This window comes from Gouania willdenowi, chromosome 10 (genome assembly GCF_900634775.1).
Source record: "Gouania willdenowi chromosome 10, fGouWil2.1, whole genome shotgun sequence".
In the NCBI taxonomy this organism is placed as follows: domain Eukaryota; kingdom Metazoa; phylum Chordata; class Actinopteri; order Blenniiformes; family Gobiesocidae; genus Gouania; species Gouania willdenowi.
Genome location: NC_041053.1, coordinates 39,918,921 through 39,937,710, shown reverse-complemented (window position 1 = coordinate 39,937,710; position 18,790 = coordinate 39,918,921). Strand labels below are relative to the sequence as shown.

General features: G+C 40.8%; 1 protein-coding gene across 1 annotated transcript in view; it reads left to right on the top strand.

Annotated features, from left to right (window-relative positions):
* ppargc1b (peroxisome proliferator-activated receptor gamma, coactivator 1 beta) overlaps window positions 1–13,118 on the top strand; it is a 108,567-nt gene extending 95,449 nt beyond the window's left edge. The window contains exons 7-12 of the mRNA XM_028459331.1: window positions 434–501; window positions 1,085–1,646; window positions 2,837–2,894; window positions 4,737–4,855; window positions 5,346–5,473; window positions 6,464–13,118. Of these exons, the coding sequence (XP_028315132.1) occupies window positions 434–501; window positions 1,085–1,646; window positions 2,837–2,894; window positions 4,737–4,855; window positions 5,346–5,473; window positions 6,464–6,555 (1,027 nt within the window). The 3' untranslated portion in view covers window positions 6,556–13,118. The remainder of the gene's footprint in view (window positions 1–433; window positions 502–1,084; window positions 1,647–2,836; window positions 2,895–4,736; window positions 4,856–5,345; window positions 5,474–6,463) is intronic.
* Window positions 13,119–18,790: the final 5,672 nt, after the last annotated feature.

Sequence of the window (18,790 nt, the reverse complement as noted above, 5' to 3'; positions counted from 1 at the left end):
TGTTGATCATGTGACCCTCTGATCAGATACAGTCTTTGCTCTGGAGCGTCTCCAGCTCCATCCATCTCTCGCTAATGAAATACACTTTGTGTTGTGTGTGTTATTGAAACGCTATTTCTCGCCTGAAGCCAAGTCGCTCGGCTCAGCTCCTGCTTTTTAAGGCAGTGAGAGGAACAGAAGCACGTGGACAGAAATAGGCTGAGGATGAATAGAGAAAAGACGAGTGTTTGTTGTGATAAGAGACGAGCGTTTACAGGCAGGAAGTGCTCTCTCCTCTCCTAGCCGACGTCAGCTCAAACTGCCCCGGGCTCATATTTTAGGACAAAGCGTTTCACCCATGTTGTTGAATCCAATTATTTAATTATTTATTTTTATTTATAAAAACACCTATAAATCTCCCAAATGTGACATTTCTCTGTCTTGCCTCCGGCAGGGATTCACAGTACAGCAGCAGTAAGGCTTTTGAACAGACGCTCAGCATGGATCTGTGTGGAACTGCAGGTGAGAAACAAGTCTTTTAAAGTCTGTACGTTTGTGGAAATAACGTCTGTGAATCAGTCGTTGGACAGTTCGCCTTCACCGTACTGGACGAAGTGCAGAATAAATATATCCACTGTTATCCAAGAACTTTATTATTTGGGCCATAGTATATAGTCATCGTAAAGATTATTCAGAAATAAAATGGGTTAAAAAAGACCAAATGTGGTGGAAAAGGTGGTGAAATGGGATTTTAAAAACCACAGAAATTGGTTAAAAGCTGCAAATTAGAGTGGACAAAAACAGACAGAAAAAGTGGTAAAAATGGTTAAAAGTGACAATAATGGGTCAACATATGTGACATTAGGTGGAAAAGTGGTGGAAAGGGTTTATAAGTGCTGAACATGTCTTAAAAGCGGGTAAAAATGTGCAGAAAAAGCATTGAAATGTGATTAATGGGAGTAATGTAGCAAAAATACATTAAAAGGAGCAAAAATATGGCAAGAAAAAGTGATGAAAATAGGTTAAAAAATGGTAAATTTGGTGTAGTTGCAGAAAAAGGGTAAAGAATCCAATGATGTGACAGTTTGGTTGTTTTTGTTTTCAGGTCTCACCCCCCCAACGACCCCCCCTCACAAGCCCGTGGAGGACGAGCTCTTTAAGCCCACAGATGGAGGTAAAGGTGGAGTAGGGGGAGGGGGTGAAGCTCCACACGCCAAGGCGTCGTCCTGGCTGAACCGCACCCAGCACCAGCGGAAGCTTCCGGAACAGACAGAGCTCTACGCCCAGTTGCAGCGCATGGTCCAGTCCGAGGGCGACGCCCACCACCGCAGCTTCGGGGACCACGACTACTGCGCGCTGAGCCCCGGGGAAAGCCGCAAACGCAACGCCGCCATCCTCGGCGCCATGTTCCAGGCACAGGGGGCGGGGGGCGAGCTCGGGAGTGCCACGGCGCCCAAAGCGGGGGAGGATCGAGAGGAGGAAGAGGAGGGGGAGGAGAAGCTGACCTCTGTGGTGATGTCGTCATCACCTCCGCCCGATCGCCATTCATTGGCTGCCACGCCCCCGACCTCTGAGGAGGAAGAGGCGGAGCGTTCTGCTGCGTCTCGCTCACCCTCACCCATCCATCACCTGTGTCCAGACTCCCCCTCCAGCAAGACCGACTCCAGGTGAGACCTCCCACCATTACAGGATCCACTACTAGACCAGGAAGTTCTTCAAAACACGAGCTCAACCAAATTACACTTACAAATGTAACTCATCGTTGAAAAAACAAGTAAATCTCCCTCAGAAACAATCATTGATCACTTATAATAATAATGATTTACCTTTACTGCACTTAGTTCTCTTAGTGTTGTAAAGTATTCACTTAAATCTGGTCCAAAAACACACAATATTACAGAAAAATACACATAATGACAACAAATGTAGACAAAATTACACCAAAAAAACACAAGATGACTAAACAAACAGCGTAAATACACAAAGTACCTCAAAAAAACACACAGAACAAGAATAAAAACAAGAAAATAACAGAAACATAAACTAAATGACAACAAAAATACGCAAAACAACAAGAAAAATACACAAAAAAACACGCTAGAGGACTACAAAAACAACTGAAATACACAAAGTACCTACAAAAACACAGAAAATGAGAGAAACATAATAAATGATGACAAAAAAACACTCAAAACAACAACAAAAACACACAGAAATTGACCAAAAATGTAAACAAATTGCTGAAAAATGTTACATAAAAATGCGGACAAGGAAAAATAAAACAAAATAAAACATTTGATGCATATTACTCTTCAGCATATTGATGATCATTTCACACGTCTTAGGAGAACAATTTTTTTTTGTCCAACACCTATTGAAGAACCACTCCGTTATTGTCCAAAGAGTCATTTCAAAGTAAAAGTACAGTACAAAATAACAAAATACGCACAAAATTACAGAAAAAAAGCACAAAATGTTCTCTTAAATACAAAAATGTACCTAAGTTGTCATTTTAATTCTCATGTCGGCTGTTAATAGAAATGCTGACATGAATATAAGTTATCACATTTTGTACATTGTAATGATAATTTCCTGTTCCCATGATAAATCTCATGACACTTGCATTAAATATGGGAGCAAATGAGTTACATTTGACAATTGCTGCTTGGAAAAGGTCAGCAGTCATGAAGGGACCAACAGAGGAGAAATGTGAGAGGAAACACCAAGAATACTAAAATGCCATCCTGCAGTGTGTAAAGAAAGAGTTTCCTCCTTTCTGACATTTCAGTTTCAGCCCTTGCTCGCCCTTATTTCATACACTGTCCCCTCTCTCTCTCCCTCTTATTTCCCCCTCAAGCGAGAACTCAGAAATCTGTGCCGATGAAGCCGAAAGGAACAAAGCCACGTCTGACGAGGTACGGAACATTTTGTCTCCTGGAAGTTAAAGAGTTGGAGCCAAAAGTTTATTTTTCTAAGCTTCAAACTAGAAAACCCAGATCAAAGCAGTCGTTACTCAGGAGATTAAAGCCATGCGTACACTAGCTGTTTAGTATTGCCTAATGTGCATATTTACATTCATCCTGCAGCTCAACATAAATAATATTTCAATGAAGTTTTAAACCCCAGATGACTTTATAAACTCAGGGTCAGTGAAAACTCTGTTTTCCAGAATCTCAGTTATTAGTAAATGCTGTAGCGCTCTTTAGCTCGCGTTGACTGCACATGGTTGGATTCACTGGAAAGTCCAGATGTGAACACGCAACTGGACTCTGGTGTGGATCAAGGAATTGAACTTAGCCATCCATGTATGTGCATACTGGTCGAGTCAACATCGACTAGTCGATGACGTCACCAAGAGCCACAGCCGAGCTGAGCGGCAGCCGAGTGCCGGTGTTGTGCTAAAATCTGTGACCCGAAAATATCTTTGACCGCAGGTGGCGACAGTTCCAACCCCTGCGGCTTTTCAGCGGACATTTACTCCTCCTTAAACACGTTTGTAATTATTCTACAGTCTGCATTTACTTCACCGCGTCATGTTTAAGGGGGAGTAAATAGCTAAATCTCTTCTTGGCTATTAAGGAGCTATTTATTCCCTCTTAAACATGATGCACCGGTGGGTGAAGTAAATGCGGACTGTAGAATGATTACAAACGTGTTTAAGGGAGAGTAAATATCCGCCGAGAAGCCGCAGGGGTTTGGAACTGTCACCACTTGCGGTCACAGATATTTTTGGTTCACAGATTTTGGCACAACAGCGGTCTTCCCCCGCTAACAGAGCCTCTGTCCTGTGCTGCTGATGTTTTCCAGATCTGCTTAATACACAGACATGTTACCACTGCAGATAACGTTAGCATGTATATTAGCCATAGTATTTGCCTACCAGCTGCAGTTTGAGCACAAACCAGGAAGGAGTGAGAAACGCTTGATGTTTGGCTCCTTTGCCATGCAGGGGTACTCGGATCCTCGTTTGCTGTGTTTGTTGTGGATAGTACGGAGTCACAGATTCTCTTCCACACTCTCTAACTTCAGCCACCAGAGCGTCAGCCATGCACTGTTTAAGGGAGCATTAAGGTCCCTTAGGAGAGCTCCTCTTCTCTGCTTCATTGTTCAGAGTTGGAACTGTCGCCCCTTGCGGTCACAGATTTTTTTTATGGGGTCACAACTGTTTTTATCTTCTTTCTGTAAACAAAAGTGGTTTACATCGACATCTTTAACTTTTCCAGTTTTTTTAGAACAACCAACAGCAGCACAAGTTGTTAGTTTGACCGACAAAGCTACTAAATGATGTAAAAATCAGGCTGAATGTTTCACTCCAATAGAAAACAATGGGTGTTTACAGGCAGTGGGGCCGTGTGACATCATCAATCACATGATTTCAAGACGAATGACCACAGACTCTAAAACTGTTGAATAGTCCCATTTTTAAAACTGAGTATGGGGCAAAATAATGTAATTTGTTAAACATTTAAAAATAAGGACATTTCAAAGATTTTAGCCCACATTTTTAAAATAATTGAGGATCCCTTTAAGACAAATCTGGACGAGGCAGAAAAAGACTCAGGGCTCAGTGAGACAACAAATAATCCCAAGGTCGCTGATATTTCTGCAGACAAATGCACGACTTTCACAATAAGAGCACGCTGAGAATGAAACCCCAGTCATAGTTTTTGAGAGTTTGATTATTTCCGTCCTCGTAATGAATCAAGTTTGTTTGTGTGTCCTTTTCTCTGACCGTTGCCATGGTTTCCCGTCACCAGGACAACTGTCAGGTGTTTTACATCCACAACCTGCCCAGCAGTGTGACCCAGAACATGCTGAGGAAACGTTTCCAGGTCTTTGGCAAAGCCGAGGACTGCAAAGTCATCATCTGCAATGAGTAAGTGTCCTTCCTTTTCTCTGCTCTGTGGTAATGATGACTCAGCACATTTTGGATTTTTAGCTCTAAGGGTCACGACGCGCGTGAGACGTAAAAACAGCGTGCTGAGATAAAAGTGTGGAGAGATTATATCAGAAAAAATGAGTTCAACATCAGTTAAAATTAAAGATTTAGCATTTTAGGAAGCAGTCGTGTTTATTTTAACACAAAGCACCATAAAAAGGTTGTAGTCTTTGGCTTTTTCTGCTGCTGCTTTGGTCCAATCCAGTTCCTCATACAGGACACACGTCCCTGGGAGGTCTCGTTAAAGCTGACCTTAAACAGAAAGTCAAATACAAACTTTCTTCCTTCCTACGGTTATATTTATATCTTTATCCTTTATTTTTTAAGGTTACTCTGTAAAACCTTTAGCAGTCGTTCCCTCCCCTTTTCTACAGTTTTATCTTTCTGCTGGCCATCCCATAATGCCTACTGTGTCCTGTGTTTGCAGGGAGCGCTGCGGGGTGATAAAGATCCGTCAGCCAGGAGTTCAGCGGCACTGGAAAGAGAGAGAGACTATTCTCCAAAGTGGGCCCGCGGGCCTCAGACGGCTGACGAGGAAGCGCTACATAGACCTCGGTAATTAGAAAACACCGTAGCACCAACTACTGAACAGATGGACCTCAGTCCAAGTTTAAACTAGTGCACTTTAAATTCAACCTTTAAAAGATTAAGTTAGCATTTAGCAAAAAATCTTTAATAACTACGAGAGTAGCGACACCTTTAAAACACGTCCCAGGACAACAAGGACTACAGAGAAGTGCTAAGAATCATGGGACATGTAGGATTTGAAGGGAAACTACTACCCAGCGGTGTGCCCAAGTATTTTTTAGCTCTTCGGCAGTTTATCTTAATGAAAAGCACAAAGTCAGTCCTACAGGTGCTTGGTTCTGGTTTTTGTGTGGAGGCTCAAAGCCGACTCATGGTTTGCCGCCTGTTACTCATTTCATTTTATCGAATGCACGCTTTGAAATCACACAAGATTCAACGCTTGTCCGTCTGCTAAAGTTGCTACACATTAGGCCTCCCTTTTTTTGGTACAAATCTGTCTGATTTTGTCCTAAAACATGCATGTGAGGGTATATTCCCTCTCTTATAGCATTTTACACTTGATTTTGCTTTAAAAGCCAATGTTTTTTCTGTCCATTTTCTGCGATCATGGAAAACTGGAGCCCCTAGAAGAGATGTTGGTACATGTATGTTGATCTGTGCAGGGAAGGGTTATCAGGTTGAGGTTAGCTGTGAACCTCTAGATCTCCCAAATAAGGTTCTGTTTTTTTCTCAGAACTTCACATTTATCTTGAACATTTTAGCTTTTTCAGCTATTGCTGCAGTTTTGGTTCCCTTGACGTCTGCGCAGCTTCTTGATCATCCAGTCCGGTCCTGTGGAAGACGTTTCCCCTCTTATCCAATAGGCTTCTTCAGGAAGTGAATCAAACGAGTCAGTTTCAGAAGTGAAGAAGCCTCTTAGATGAGAGTCCATAAGCAAAACTTCAAATCTAGATTCCTCGATGTACATGTTGGGTTCATGTGTGACGCTGAGACTGGTTTTGTTGATCTCCGTTCCAGATGAGGCAGGTCCAGGTCCCGTGAAGAGCAAGTACGATGCACTGGACTTTGACACGCTGCTGAAAGAGGCCCAGAAGTCCCTGCATCGCTGACAGAACAGCGCCACCTACTGACCAGCCTTAGTTAATCGCAGCAGGACACCTCCTCCTCCGACTCAGACGGGCCCGTCGGCCCCTCCATGCAAGGCAACCTCGCAAAATGTTTACATTTTTATCGGTGGGATAAAGTAACAGTAAGGACCTTGGTTTTTTTCTTTTTTGAAGTTTGTTTTGCCAGAGGAATACTGCTCAATAACGAGGAAGCCACTGGGCACGATGAGAGACAAATAGAGAAAAATAGGACTTTTAATAGCAATGGTACTAAAACCACAAAGGATAATTACACACTTTCTCCACTGAACCACAGTGACAACAAAGCTGCTTCCTGTCTGTGTTGGTGAGATCACCGTCCGCCCCACCGCCCCCCGTCGTGGACCAGCGGATGCGGGAGATCTGTAGCGACTCCTTGCTATCCTTCTGTCGCGTTGATCGTCGTGGTGTGTGTTCCTACGTGTGTGTGTGCGCGTGTCCTGTTTGTAACAAAAAATATAAAAAAAAAAAAAAACCTCCCTTTTGTCCAGGTCACACGTGGGACATGCGTCTGCCTGTGTGTTGTCGTACGACCTGATACAACCTGCAACGCTGCTGTTATCGCAAATAGTTGTGGATGTTAGACCATTTTAAACCTCTGTGTGTGTGTGTGTGTGTGTGTGTGTGTGTGTGTGTGTGTGTGTGTGTGTGTGTGTGTGTGTGTGTGTGTGTGTGTGTGTGTGTGTGTGTGTGTGTGTGTGTGTGTGTGTGTGTGTGTGTGTGTGTGTGTGTAATGGACAGAGAATATAAAAAACAACAGTTAATCATTTTTTGACTGACAAGGTTTACAAATTTAAAATGAAGAACAAGAAAAAAATAGTCATGTTTTCTTTTGTACTTGTAGTGCTTCCTTGATTTGATCTATGCACTGTACGGAGGCACATGTCTCTGTGGTCCCTCACTGACCCCACCCCCCACTCCCTCTATCACTATCATAATAACTCACCTTTGGCTGCTGCCACCGGCTGCTCAGACCTCTGTTTAACAGGCACTTCCTGCTTCCACACACACAGCTTTGGTTGTGAACAACAGCTTACAGCCAAAAACTGAAATTTCAGCTAAAAGTTTGTTTTGCCTTAAAGAAAACTCCTTTTTTGAGTTTTTGCTGGCTTGTTATCGAAATTTAATGAAGGTTGAACTGAGATGCTAACTAAATAACTGCTAAAAAGTAGACTTTCCATGCTGGTGAGGGCGAAATGATGCTAGCCTGTTCTTTACAACTCAGCTTTGAAGGGTTGTGCATTCACTTTTAACGATTGGACAGAAATTGAAATATGAATATGAAATATGTATGATGAACTCTGACACACCAACGACAAGCTAACGTTCCGAAAAACTAAAATTCCTGCTCTTTTGGACGAAATCAGCAGCCGTTGTGTTCTCGTTCAACTGGTTTGCATTTTATCTAGTGGCCAGTTTATTGACGCTCTTCAAAAAAGTGTTTGTTTTTCAGTCATTTTAGCCAAGTTACAAGGTTAGAATAAGAAATATCCATTGTTCAACCCTGCAATGAAGCTTTGCCCCTGTACGGGTGCATCAACAGGTAAAATGCTGTGTCAAACTCATGGCCCGGGGGCCAAACCCAGGCCTTTGAAGCATCCAATTTGGCCCACAGGAGAAAATAAAAAATGACAGAGAAAACACGAATCATTGTTTAAATAAAACACAACGATATTTTGCAGGGGCTCACGTTTTTTTCTGTGCTTAAATCCCATGATTGCAGTCATTTTTAGTGTTGAAAAAAAAAAAAACCTCACGATTCTCAAATGACATAAATGACATCACAAAATCTAGAAAATGTAAAGTGAACACCCTGTTGGGACTGATTTCTATCACTTATCGCTTGGATATTGTTGGTTTCTTACATATTTTGAATTTTATGCATCAACTAGGGCACAATAATGTTGAAATTACTCATTTTCCAGAATAAAATCCTTGGCCCACTTGAGATCAAACTGCTCCATGTTTGGCCCCTGAACTAAAATGAGTTTGACTCCCCTGATTTAAACTAACCCCAGCTTGTAAACACTTCATAGACTTCTCTGATAAATGACCAAAAACAAAACTCTGCGTTAAGATCTCATTCCCATGAAGTCTGTATATAACTTAATACAAGAAAACATTTCACACCCCCTACCCCAAAGTTAGCCACAACTTAAAGCATCATACAGTACTTACGATACTTCATTGAGGTTATTGAATTTCTTTAAGAAGTGTCAAATATTTCAGCTATTCCTTCTTGTTTTAGACGATTGACGAGGATTCGTGCACCAAAGGACCTAGCTAGAGGCAGAAGAAGCTGATGTTCAAAAGGAATGTATCCATGGTTCTGAATGTAATTGTTGGCACTTGCTTCAAACTGGTACACTTGCCTAGTCATACACTAGACTGTGTGAGCAGGAAGCGCCTGGTTTACACCGCAGTGGCAGCCGGTAGCAGCACGCTGTGAAAAAGGGAGAGAGCATCCAATGCCCGTCAGTCAGAAGGTCCCAAACCAACAGTGATAATAGATCATAAACAGAGCCAGGGAACAAGCGTGGGACGGGCTGAGAAAACAGACAGACGAGTGGACCCGAAGTGGGGCTTCTCCTCTGGGAGGTACGGTATGAAATGAAACGAGCATCTCTACCTCACCCCTGTCTTTTTAATGTTTGTCTGGATGCTCTCCCCCCTCCTCTTCTGTAAGTCCCTCACTGTTGTTTTCTGTTTCAGAGGTTTTTCCTCAATTGATGGGCAGTTATTGGTAGTGTCGGTGGTGTTGTGTTGGGAGTTTTTAATCCTACCATTAAGGCCGTTTTGCAGGAAGTAACTTCTAATCTTTTTCTCCGTCTTCATTCTGTCTCCTCCCACATCGTGGCCCGTTAGCGTGCCTGTCTATCATTGGAGTCTGGAGCATAGGTTCGTGCGTAACTCTGTCTCGTGTTGAAGTCGCGTACCGCTGACTGGGTGAGGAGTGGAAAAGCAGTTGGAAAACAATGGTTGGTGGTTTTCCTCAGGGTTGTTCTCTCCTCACCTCGGAATTCGGCATAAACACAACCCGACTTCTTCGCCAACTTAAACCGTCCGTTGTCTGTTTATGATTCCCAGACCCAGGTCTTCCTCAGATACCCCAATTATCCTCTTGCTCTTCCTCGTCCTCTCTGTATCAAATCAAACCCCCCTTGGAAACAAACACAAAAAAACTGAATGTTTACATCACTTGATTCTCCTTTGACTTTATTAGAAACGCACACTACGTACAAAGGCGCCTTATTCAGTGTTTAGAGCAGGAGTAACAGCACGTGGGCGTCCACAGGCTCACTGATGTCCAAAACTAAATAAAAATAACTATATTTAGTGCTATACATACTGATTAAGATCCAACGTGTCAACTTTCAAAAAGAAACTTAGCTAATGGCAAACAACTGAATGAATATTTGTGCTTAGTATGTATACTACTAAAATGTGAGAGAATGTGCTGGTTTACATATTAAAAAACTAAATTATATATAAATATATAATGTGTACATAGCACTATGCCTCATTGTGAACATAAAATGTAATGTGTTTTTTAAAGGTGGTGGGTCACGGATAGAAGTTGGTCAGGTTGGATGAGTCGCTGGTTCAGTAGGGGAAGTAAAAGAAGGGAAAAAATGACTTCACACAAGTTCAACACTGAAGGAAAGACAAAGAGACACACGTATCCCTTTACGTGCTGTGTATACAGCAGAAGGTGGAGCAGAGACTATTATTTTTATTCCCAAAAAGCAATCTCAAATGCAATACAGTGAGACAACTTTCAGTAGAAACTGAAGTAATCATGTCCAGCAGTCGGAAAGGTCAGAAAAACAACCAAAAAGAAAAGCAAAGTACAGCAAGAATGTTGTCGTTCAAACACACACACACACACACACACACACACAAACACACACACGTTGCACCGGTGTAGTCTGGTGAAACAGCCTCACAATGGTTTCGTCTCAGTGAAAGTCGTTCCTTTGGTGTGACCTCACTTCGATGGCTGACATGTTGAGAACCAAAGCTAGACTCTGGTAAAGGAATGTGGGAGGAATGGACACGTTGTCGCTGGTTTGAACTTCTTGGAGTTGATACATGTTGAGGTTGACGTTGTAGAAATCCCAGTTTACAGCTTTATGGTTTGGAGAAGGAAAACAATAACCGGGGTCCACCAAAATCACCAAGAATTGTTTGTTTGGGGTAGTCTTTACCCTGAGACGGTATTCGCCCCCTGGCCCGTCGATGTATGCCACCACGTTTTGAAGTCTCTAACTAAAACTAAAAGTGCACATATTTGATCGTTCGCGGCAGAAACCGCAGTGTAGAAAACGCCAAAACTAGAACTTTACGGTAGAAATCGTCGTCAAAGCTGGTAAAAAGTCTTGCAAGTGTCCTAAACAAAAAAATAGATTACATGCTTTCCAATGGTGTATCATCTAAACCTGAAAATATGAATGTTAACTCCTCGCTTCTACAACTACTGAGAAAACCAGTCTCCAAGTTTTCACTGCGTGTTAACAACAGGAGCACATTCCATTGAACTCACAACAAGTCAACTGTGTATCTAGCACGCTAGCAAACATTAGCCATCGCAACTACACAGCACTGGATCATGAATGTAGCTTAGCTCGAGCGTCCCTCTTTTTTTCTTCTGAAACAACTACCAGTCATGATAAAAGCAAGTTTCTAATTCTATCTCGTTTTTGTTATCAAAGGCTGTTTGTTGATAAAGACGATAACGTGAGCAGATAAAGAGCTGTATTTTTACATTCCAGGGGAAGAATGCATTTGTTTGTTATTCTCCTTGTGGATGGGATTAGTTAGAGGCATTAGCAATAGGTACACTCAATAACATGGACTTTTAAACCTTTAAAACCCTTTTAAATCAATGCTGACTTGCAGGAACTTTTACCAGCTTTGGTTACACATTTCCTGACAGTTCCTGGTAAAGTTCTTGGTTTCTGCAGTGGACGTGCACCTACTTGAGTTCATTTAACTACTACGACCAAAATGCAACGTCCTGGGTGATATGTAGGTAGCTTGAGAGTAGATAATGTGCTGGGATTTCTACAGTGTCCATCACTCCCTGTGTGGGAATCTCCATCAAACTAACCTGCTGTTCATCATGGCAAGCCTTAAAAATCAATCGAGGGGAAAGAAGCTACAACAAGCTTTCATTATTTACCTTCTCTCCAATCCCACGTGGTGTATTATTGAGTACCGACATGATTTCAACTTTTTTCAATAGCCATATAATAAAAAAAAAAGTATATACATATATATGAATATATATATATTTGTGTGGTTGTGTAGATATCTAGATGATTATATACTTTCTTATAGAAAACTTTGATGTTGATCATTCTCCTGCGTGTTTTGAGAACACGACACATTTCAACATATTACCTTTGTCCTCTTGGTCTAGGTGCTAGGTCAAAGGTCAATGAATCCAAATAAAAATAAAAACAATGAAAAAAGGAAAAAAAAAAATAGAAACAAAAAATTCAAAGGGAACCAACCCTCATCTTAATGCAATACCTTTTACTCTCCCTCATCGTGTCGAGAACAAAAAAAAAACACAATAAAACCAATAAAAGTCAGAGGCAAGTCTACCAAAAAACAAACCATACAATAACAATAAAAGAGTGAGTCTCGCAGGAAAATGTGACTTTTTCGACAATGATGTCGAATTCAGCCGTCACGTTTCCAATGCCATGGACCGATAAAATGCACTTACTCGTTTCCGTGTCACTTCCTTTGTTTCTTGAGTTTAGCGTATCTCCCAGCAGTCGCTGCAAAGACGGGCGATGTGTCACCACCTGTGAGCAGCAACAGTTTGTACCGCTACACCAAAACCCAATGGTAACAGTGGCGTCACACTGGCAATTAGTGCGGAATAGAAACTGTCACATCTGCTAAATGTGTGGGAGTTGTTTTTCTCTTTGTTTTAGTGGAAGAAAAGACTTTGACATAAAGGGCATACATTGTTTTTTTTAATTATTAATAATTTCCTTGTTTGATGGTTATCAAATACACAGAAATCATTGTTTTCTTTTTTTAAAACTTAGTTTTTGGTAAAAAACAAAACAAAAAAAATGACACAAGGTAATAAAATACTGCTAGTGAGATTTTATATTTTTACATATGTTGGGTTCTATTTTGCGCTTCTTTTTTATTTATGCGCCACTTAGTTTGGATGTCTCTAAATGGTGTTTTTTTTCTCTCTCTCTCTTTCTCTGTTTTGTGTGATTTCATGTGTCTTGAGAATGTGGCGAAAAAAAAGGCATTTCAGTATTTTTGAATTGTTAAAATCTAGTTTCATAGAAGCGGAAGTGTCCGATGTTATAAATTATATTTTAATTCATGTAAATAGTTTAAAACAGAAGACTATGGCTTCCTTTTAAACTGAATACATTTCTCTTCAGAGATTGTTTACATTATGAAACTGTAGAGATGTGCTCCTCATATACTGTATAAAGTACATATATTCATTGATTTGCCTCCAAAAAATAAAACCCTAATGAACAACAGTGTCTTTGTGCTCGTGTTGGTTTTTAACGTCACTGACGTTACTTTTAATGGAATGTTTACAAAGGTTTGAACTTGTTCAGGGACTCGGTCTTCAGCGTCACGAGGTGTCGAAAGCATTACTAGGCAAAAACGCTGCAGTCACTTGACCATGACTCAGCAATAACTCAGCAGTAATATGCAAGTACAAGGTGACTTGAACCACACAGCAAGAGTACTCTGCTAAGCTTTTGTGTTTGAACCATGACTCGGCAACAATAGTTAGGTACGCAGCAGAGGTAACAAGTAACCAAGTACAAGTACTTTGTTACTGTGTGTAAGTAGTTTTTTCTGGTATTTGTACTTTGAGTATTTATTTTTTTAACTTTTTTAAATAAATATCTGTTCTTTCTACTCCTTACATTTGAAAAATGAGCTCGTTACTTTTAAGACCTTCTAAGATGACGTCACGACGTAAAAAGACAGCAAGTTCCTTTTGTCTTCTTTTTGAATAATATGTTATGGTTTCATTTATTTAGACAACTGTTTTTCAGGAAATTCACTTTGATATCCTGACATGTCAACTGCCAGTCTTCTTCAGAGGTGTCTGCTGATTGCTTTGATGTCAATTGGACCAAACTGAGTGGTTATTAATGAAGACAGAATTTCTTCCAAGCCTTTAAAAAGAATAATCATGTTACCATGATCAGGATCAATGATCCAGATAACTGCCAATATCTGGCAAAGAGACGTTAGCTTGGTGGTTAGCGTCCTCTGAGTACTCTTGTTTAATAAATTATCTAAAATCGTAGTTTAGGTTCAGTTTTTCAAATGTATTCTGTCTAAAAGTGTAGGCTTTGTACAACACATCATTTGTGTGATGATGTGTTTATTTTGGGATCCATTGTTAATCCAACAATGATGGTTTTTTCCCAGCGTGCTGTCCTTGCTTTGGTCGTTTCTGTGGGACAGACTGTCGTGACTGCAGCAAACACAGATGCTCTGCACTGCAGAACTCACACCTTCCTCACGCTGTCCTTCCCATGAGCTCCAGCTTAAATCTGACAGCAACGATAGCTACGCTGCCACACATTGAGGCTTATCAGGGTCTCTATTATGACCTGGAAATGCACTGGGAATGTTTGCTTTGGCAGCATTTGCTGTCAACTCATTCCTTATAGCTCCTAATGGTGAATAAATATAGAAATGTGCCATACTGAGCATAGAAACAGTGTTCCTGTCAAGCTCAGAGCTGATGTATACAGACATGAGGCGGGAGACTGGGGTAAGATGAGTCATTTTTCATATTTAGTATCACTACATCAAGGCAATCATTGTTTTGTCCCTAACTAATATATCTGCATATATTTCGGGATATGGTGCATCCCTTCAAATAAACAGAATGAGTGTAAACATAACTGTTTGGATAATGTAGCATGTCCAAAAGAAGTGCTGAAGGAGCATGATATGTTGTCGGTTTTTGAACAACTCAAGCCAAGCCACTCCTGGTAAAATGTTATCTTTACAATGATGTCTGTCTTCTGCTGCTTACCCATAGCTAGGTCATGGGGGCAGCTTCCTTGGTAGAGAAGCCCAGACTTCCCTCTCTTTGGCCACTTCTTCCAGCTCTCCCCAGGGGATCCCGAGGCCAGCTGAGAGACATAGTCTCTCCAGCGTGTCCTGGGTCTCCTTCCAGAGGGACGTGCTCTGGGAAGCATCCTGATTAGGTGCCCGAGCCACCTCATCTGGCTCTTCTCAATGAGGAGAAGCAGTGGATCTACTCCGAACCCCTCCCGGATGACTGAGCTTCTCACCCTATCTCTAAGGGAGAGCCCCCCCACCCTACGGAGGAAACTCATTTCAGCCACTTGTACCCAAGTTCTTTGGGTCATGACCCAAAGCTCATGACCATACTGTAGGTGAGGGTAGGAACCAAGATTGACTGGTAAATGGAGAGCTTAGCCTTTTGGCTCAGCTCCCTACCCTACCACGACGTATCACTGCAGACCACACCAATCCACCTGTCGATCTCCCTCTCCATCCTTCTCTCACTCGTGAACAAAACCCTGAGGTACTTGAACTCCTCAACTTGTTGCAGGATCTCATCCCCAGCCCACAGAAGACACTCATGTTGTTAGCTAGCTGGCTGGTTGGCAGTAATTCTGGGAGAGGACCTTGCATATTTAGATAGATCTCTACGTTAAATATCTCTTCAACAACCTGCTCGTTTTTCTCTTGACCATCCTTTATTAGAAGGTATTAGTCCCCACAGCTAAAATGGTGCAGTTTAAGCTAGGTTCATGACCTCATGTTGTAGCTCATAGATACCACAACTGATGTATAAAACAAATGATTTATTTTGGTCTAAACACAATTCTCATGAAACTTACGATAGACAAATTTCACGTTCAAGAGTGAATTTATTTTATTTTTAATTTTTTAATAAATGTCTTTACCCATGTGGCTCTTACCTTCACAGACTCAATGAAATAATGTCTTCCTCCTAAATATGTGGTCACATGATCAGTGTTTTTTTAACCGTTTCCTAGCAACAAGGGGTGGCTAATCTTATCCTATGGCTCAACGTACCCCAGACTGGTGTCCTTAGCTGTGTTAGCATCACGTTAGCACTCGCTCGGTCACGCTCTGCTACAAAGCTGCTAGCTTGTTTACATGCTAACAGCTAGTTGGACAATAACTAGCTTTCCTGACGCTCTTCATCACGTTTTAGGCTCTGCTTCAAATGATACAAGCAAATGAATCGAATAAAAGATATATTTGTTCTACTTTAAAAGAAAATCCCCTTTGTAGTAAAGTATTAAAACCAAATGAGTACTCTAGACATTCAGACTGTATCAAAGTTTTAGCATTTTTTCAGAAAGTTAAGCAACATTTTTAATTAAAATCTGATTCGTCAGGATTGGAACAGATGGAGAATAAATGATCAAATAACATTTGTGGCATAATTTACGCTGCCATCTGCTTTCAATCGCATATAATGGAACAAAGCAAGTTTAAAAAGGGTTCTGTGTGACATGGCACCTCTGAGACTTTCAGCGTGGTTTTCCTGCCTTGTTCTGTTTCACTTTCACTGCCTGCTGTTATTCTGTATATTGGAGGAAGATATTTGTGTCTATAAATCATATTAGCCGAACACTGAACCGTAAAGCTCAGGGGAATCTTCTTCCCTATGGAAAAAAAACCAGCTGATTGTTATTAATAGAGCGGCACTGATGGTGTTTCATCCTTGTACAGAAGCAGAGGCCGATGGATGAACCCGTACAGTATATTCAGATTGTTCTGTTGTATATGCAGTAGATGTTTCCTGATCCTGAATTCTTGAGGGGACGCATTTGGTTTGGTTTGAATATCTGTTTGACTCGCAAATGAACTCATGAAACCAAATGCTACTCTGGAGATTTTATTCCATTACATAATTGATAACTGATACAGGTACAATCATCCATGTCTTACACCCTAGATCAGGGGTTCAGGACCCCATTTTGGGTCACGAGACACTGGGACAGGGTCACCAGATGTCTTCAAGAAACTAAGAATGTTTTCTGCACAATTTGAGCTGATTCTTGCTTGTTTTTGCCCTTTTTTCTGCAACTACACCAAACTTGGCATATTTTAACCAATTTTTATATTTTTTCCTTCCCATATTTTTGCTCCTTTGAATACATTTTTCCTACATTACTCTCATTTCTGCCATTTTCCCATCAAATTTCAATGCCTTTTCTCCACATTTTTTCCACTTTCAGGATGTTTTCAGCAATTATAAACCCTTTCCACCACCTAATGTCACAAATGTTGACCCATTATTGTCATTTTTAACCTCTTTTCACCATATTTCATGCTTATTTTTGTCAATTTAACCACACTGACAATTTATCATGCCCATTAAGTGTTCCTACTTTTTAAATTACAGCTGCCGTTTTGAACTAATCGCGGGGCCACATTTTCATGTTGCATAAAAACAAACATCCCTACATAAGAGAAAACCTCGACCTGATTTTTGGTGAAAAACAGATCATATCTTTTTTTAAACACAGTGGTATGGGAACAACACTACTTTGAACACTTTTACCTCTGTTTTTGGCCACTCTAATTTGCAACTTTTAACCAATTTCTGTAGTTCTTCCACCATTTTTGGTCACTTTTAACCCGTTATTGGCAAGGCAAGGCAAATTTATTTGTATAGCACATTTCATACACAAGGCAACTCAATGTGCTTTACATGACAAAACATTCAACTGTTTAAAATCAATAAGAACATTTAAAATCATCAGTAAAATCAATTAAAATCATCAACAAACAAACGTATGTATATAAAAGCAAGGAATCTGTGTGTGTGCGTTCCTCAAATATCTCTGCGGATCAGAATCAGACTGACCTGAGAGTTTAAACATGGCTGCTGCTTGGTTCAAGGGTGTGCAGCATTGGATTTGTATGGATGCCCCACCCCCACGCCCATGATGTCATCAGTCCTACCTCTACAGTGATGACAAAACATAATTTTCATTTGCCAATATTAAACTGAATCCTATAGTTTTTTTTTCTTTTGCAGTCTAATTTTATATTCACCTACCTATGGATGTTAACCTGCCGAGAGCCAATTGTACAAAGAGAGAACAAAAACGTGCACGTGATGCTGAGTTAGCTCAAGAACGAGATGGGTGTGCGACGTCCAGTGACGTGCCGTCAGGGTAGGCAAGGTAGGCAGTGCCTACCCAAGGGTGAATTGGTATTTTGATTATTTTGTTTTTAATTATAATATAATTATAAATTATTTATTTTTTCCATTTCCAATAGCCTACAGTACCTATAAGTTTGAAAGTGTCAGCATTTTGTGCGTTTCCTAGCCCAAATGACTAAACAGCGTTATTTCCTGGAACAGCTGTAACCTCTGTAAAGCAGAGGGAGGCCACGCCCCCTCCCAAAGGCACGTTGCTTGTCTGCCTCTGTTCTCATTGCGTGTTTTTACGTGTTTGCGCATGCGCAGTCAGTTCCCCAAGATGAAAACCATTTACGTCCAAAGGCATCTCTCTACGCTGCCTTTGGACATATCCGCGCTATGCTAAATGCTATAAGTAAGTTCACAGTGCATTAGTGAATTAATACAAGTGACCGCTGCTGCTACGTTCTCTAGCTAGTGGGCGGGATAACACTACAGGCAGGATGACAGTGCCAGAGATGATAGAGAAACTTTTTTTTGAGGAAAAACGACAGCTTTTAAAAGATGGAGACCAACACCTGAGTTACCAGACCTAAAGCAAAGGAAAGGTCAGAACATTGTTGGTATTTTCTACAGTGAATGGAACAAAAGGAAGGATTGACTTTGTGGATGTTCCTCACTGAGGCTGTTCTGAGTTGTTGTTGTTGTCTTTTTCTCCGTGTTTCTGTCTTTCCAACACAAACAAAGGATGTGCTGCCGTGTCATGAGATATATCTTGTTGGGAGAGTATGGAGGCTATATTAAATAATTGTTTGTTTCTTTAATGGTGTTTATGATGTTGATTTTGTTAGATGACTAAATGCTTGTTCATGTGGATCTTGTTGGGTTTTTTCTTTATTATGAATTTTATATCTTGATAAGTGCATTGAGATGACTTTGTTGGAAATTGCTTTATACAAATAAAATTGATTTGACTTGAATTAACACTTGCCAGCAGAAACATATGAAATTGTCATT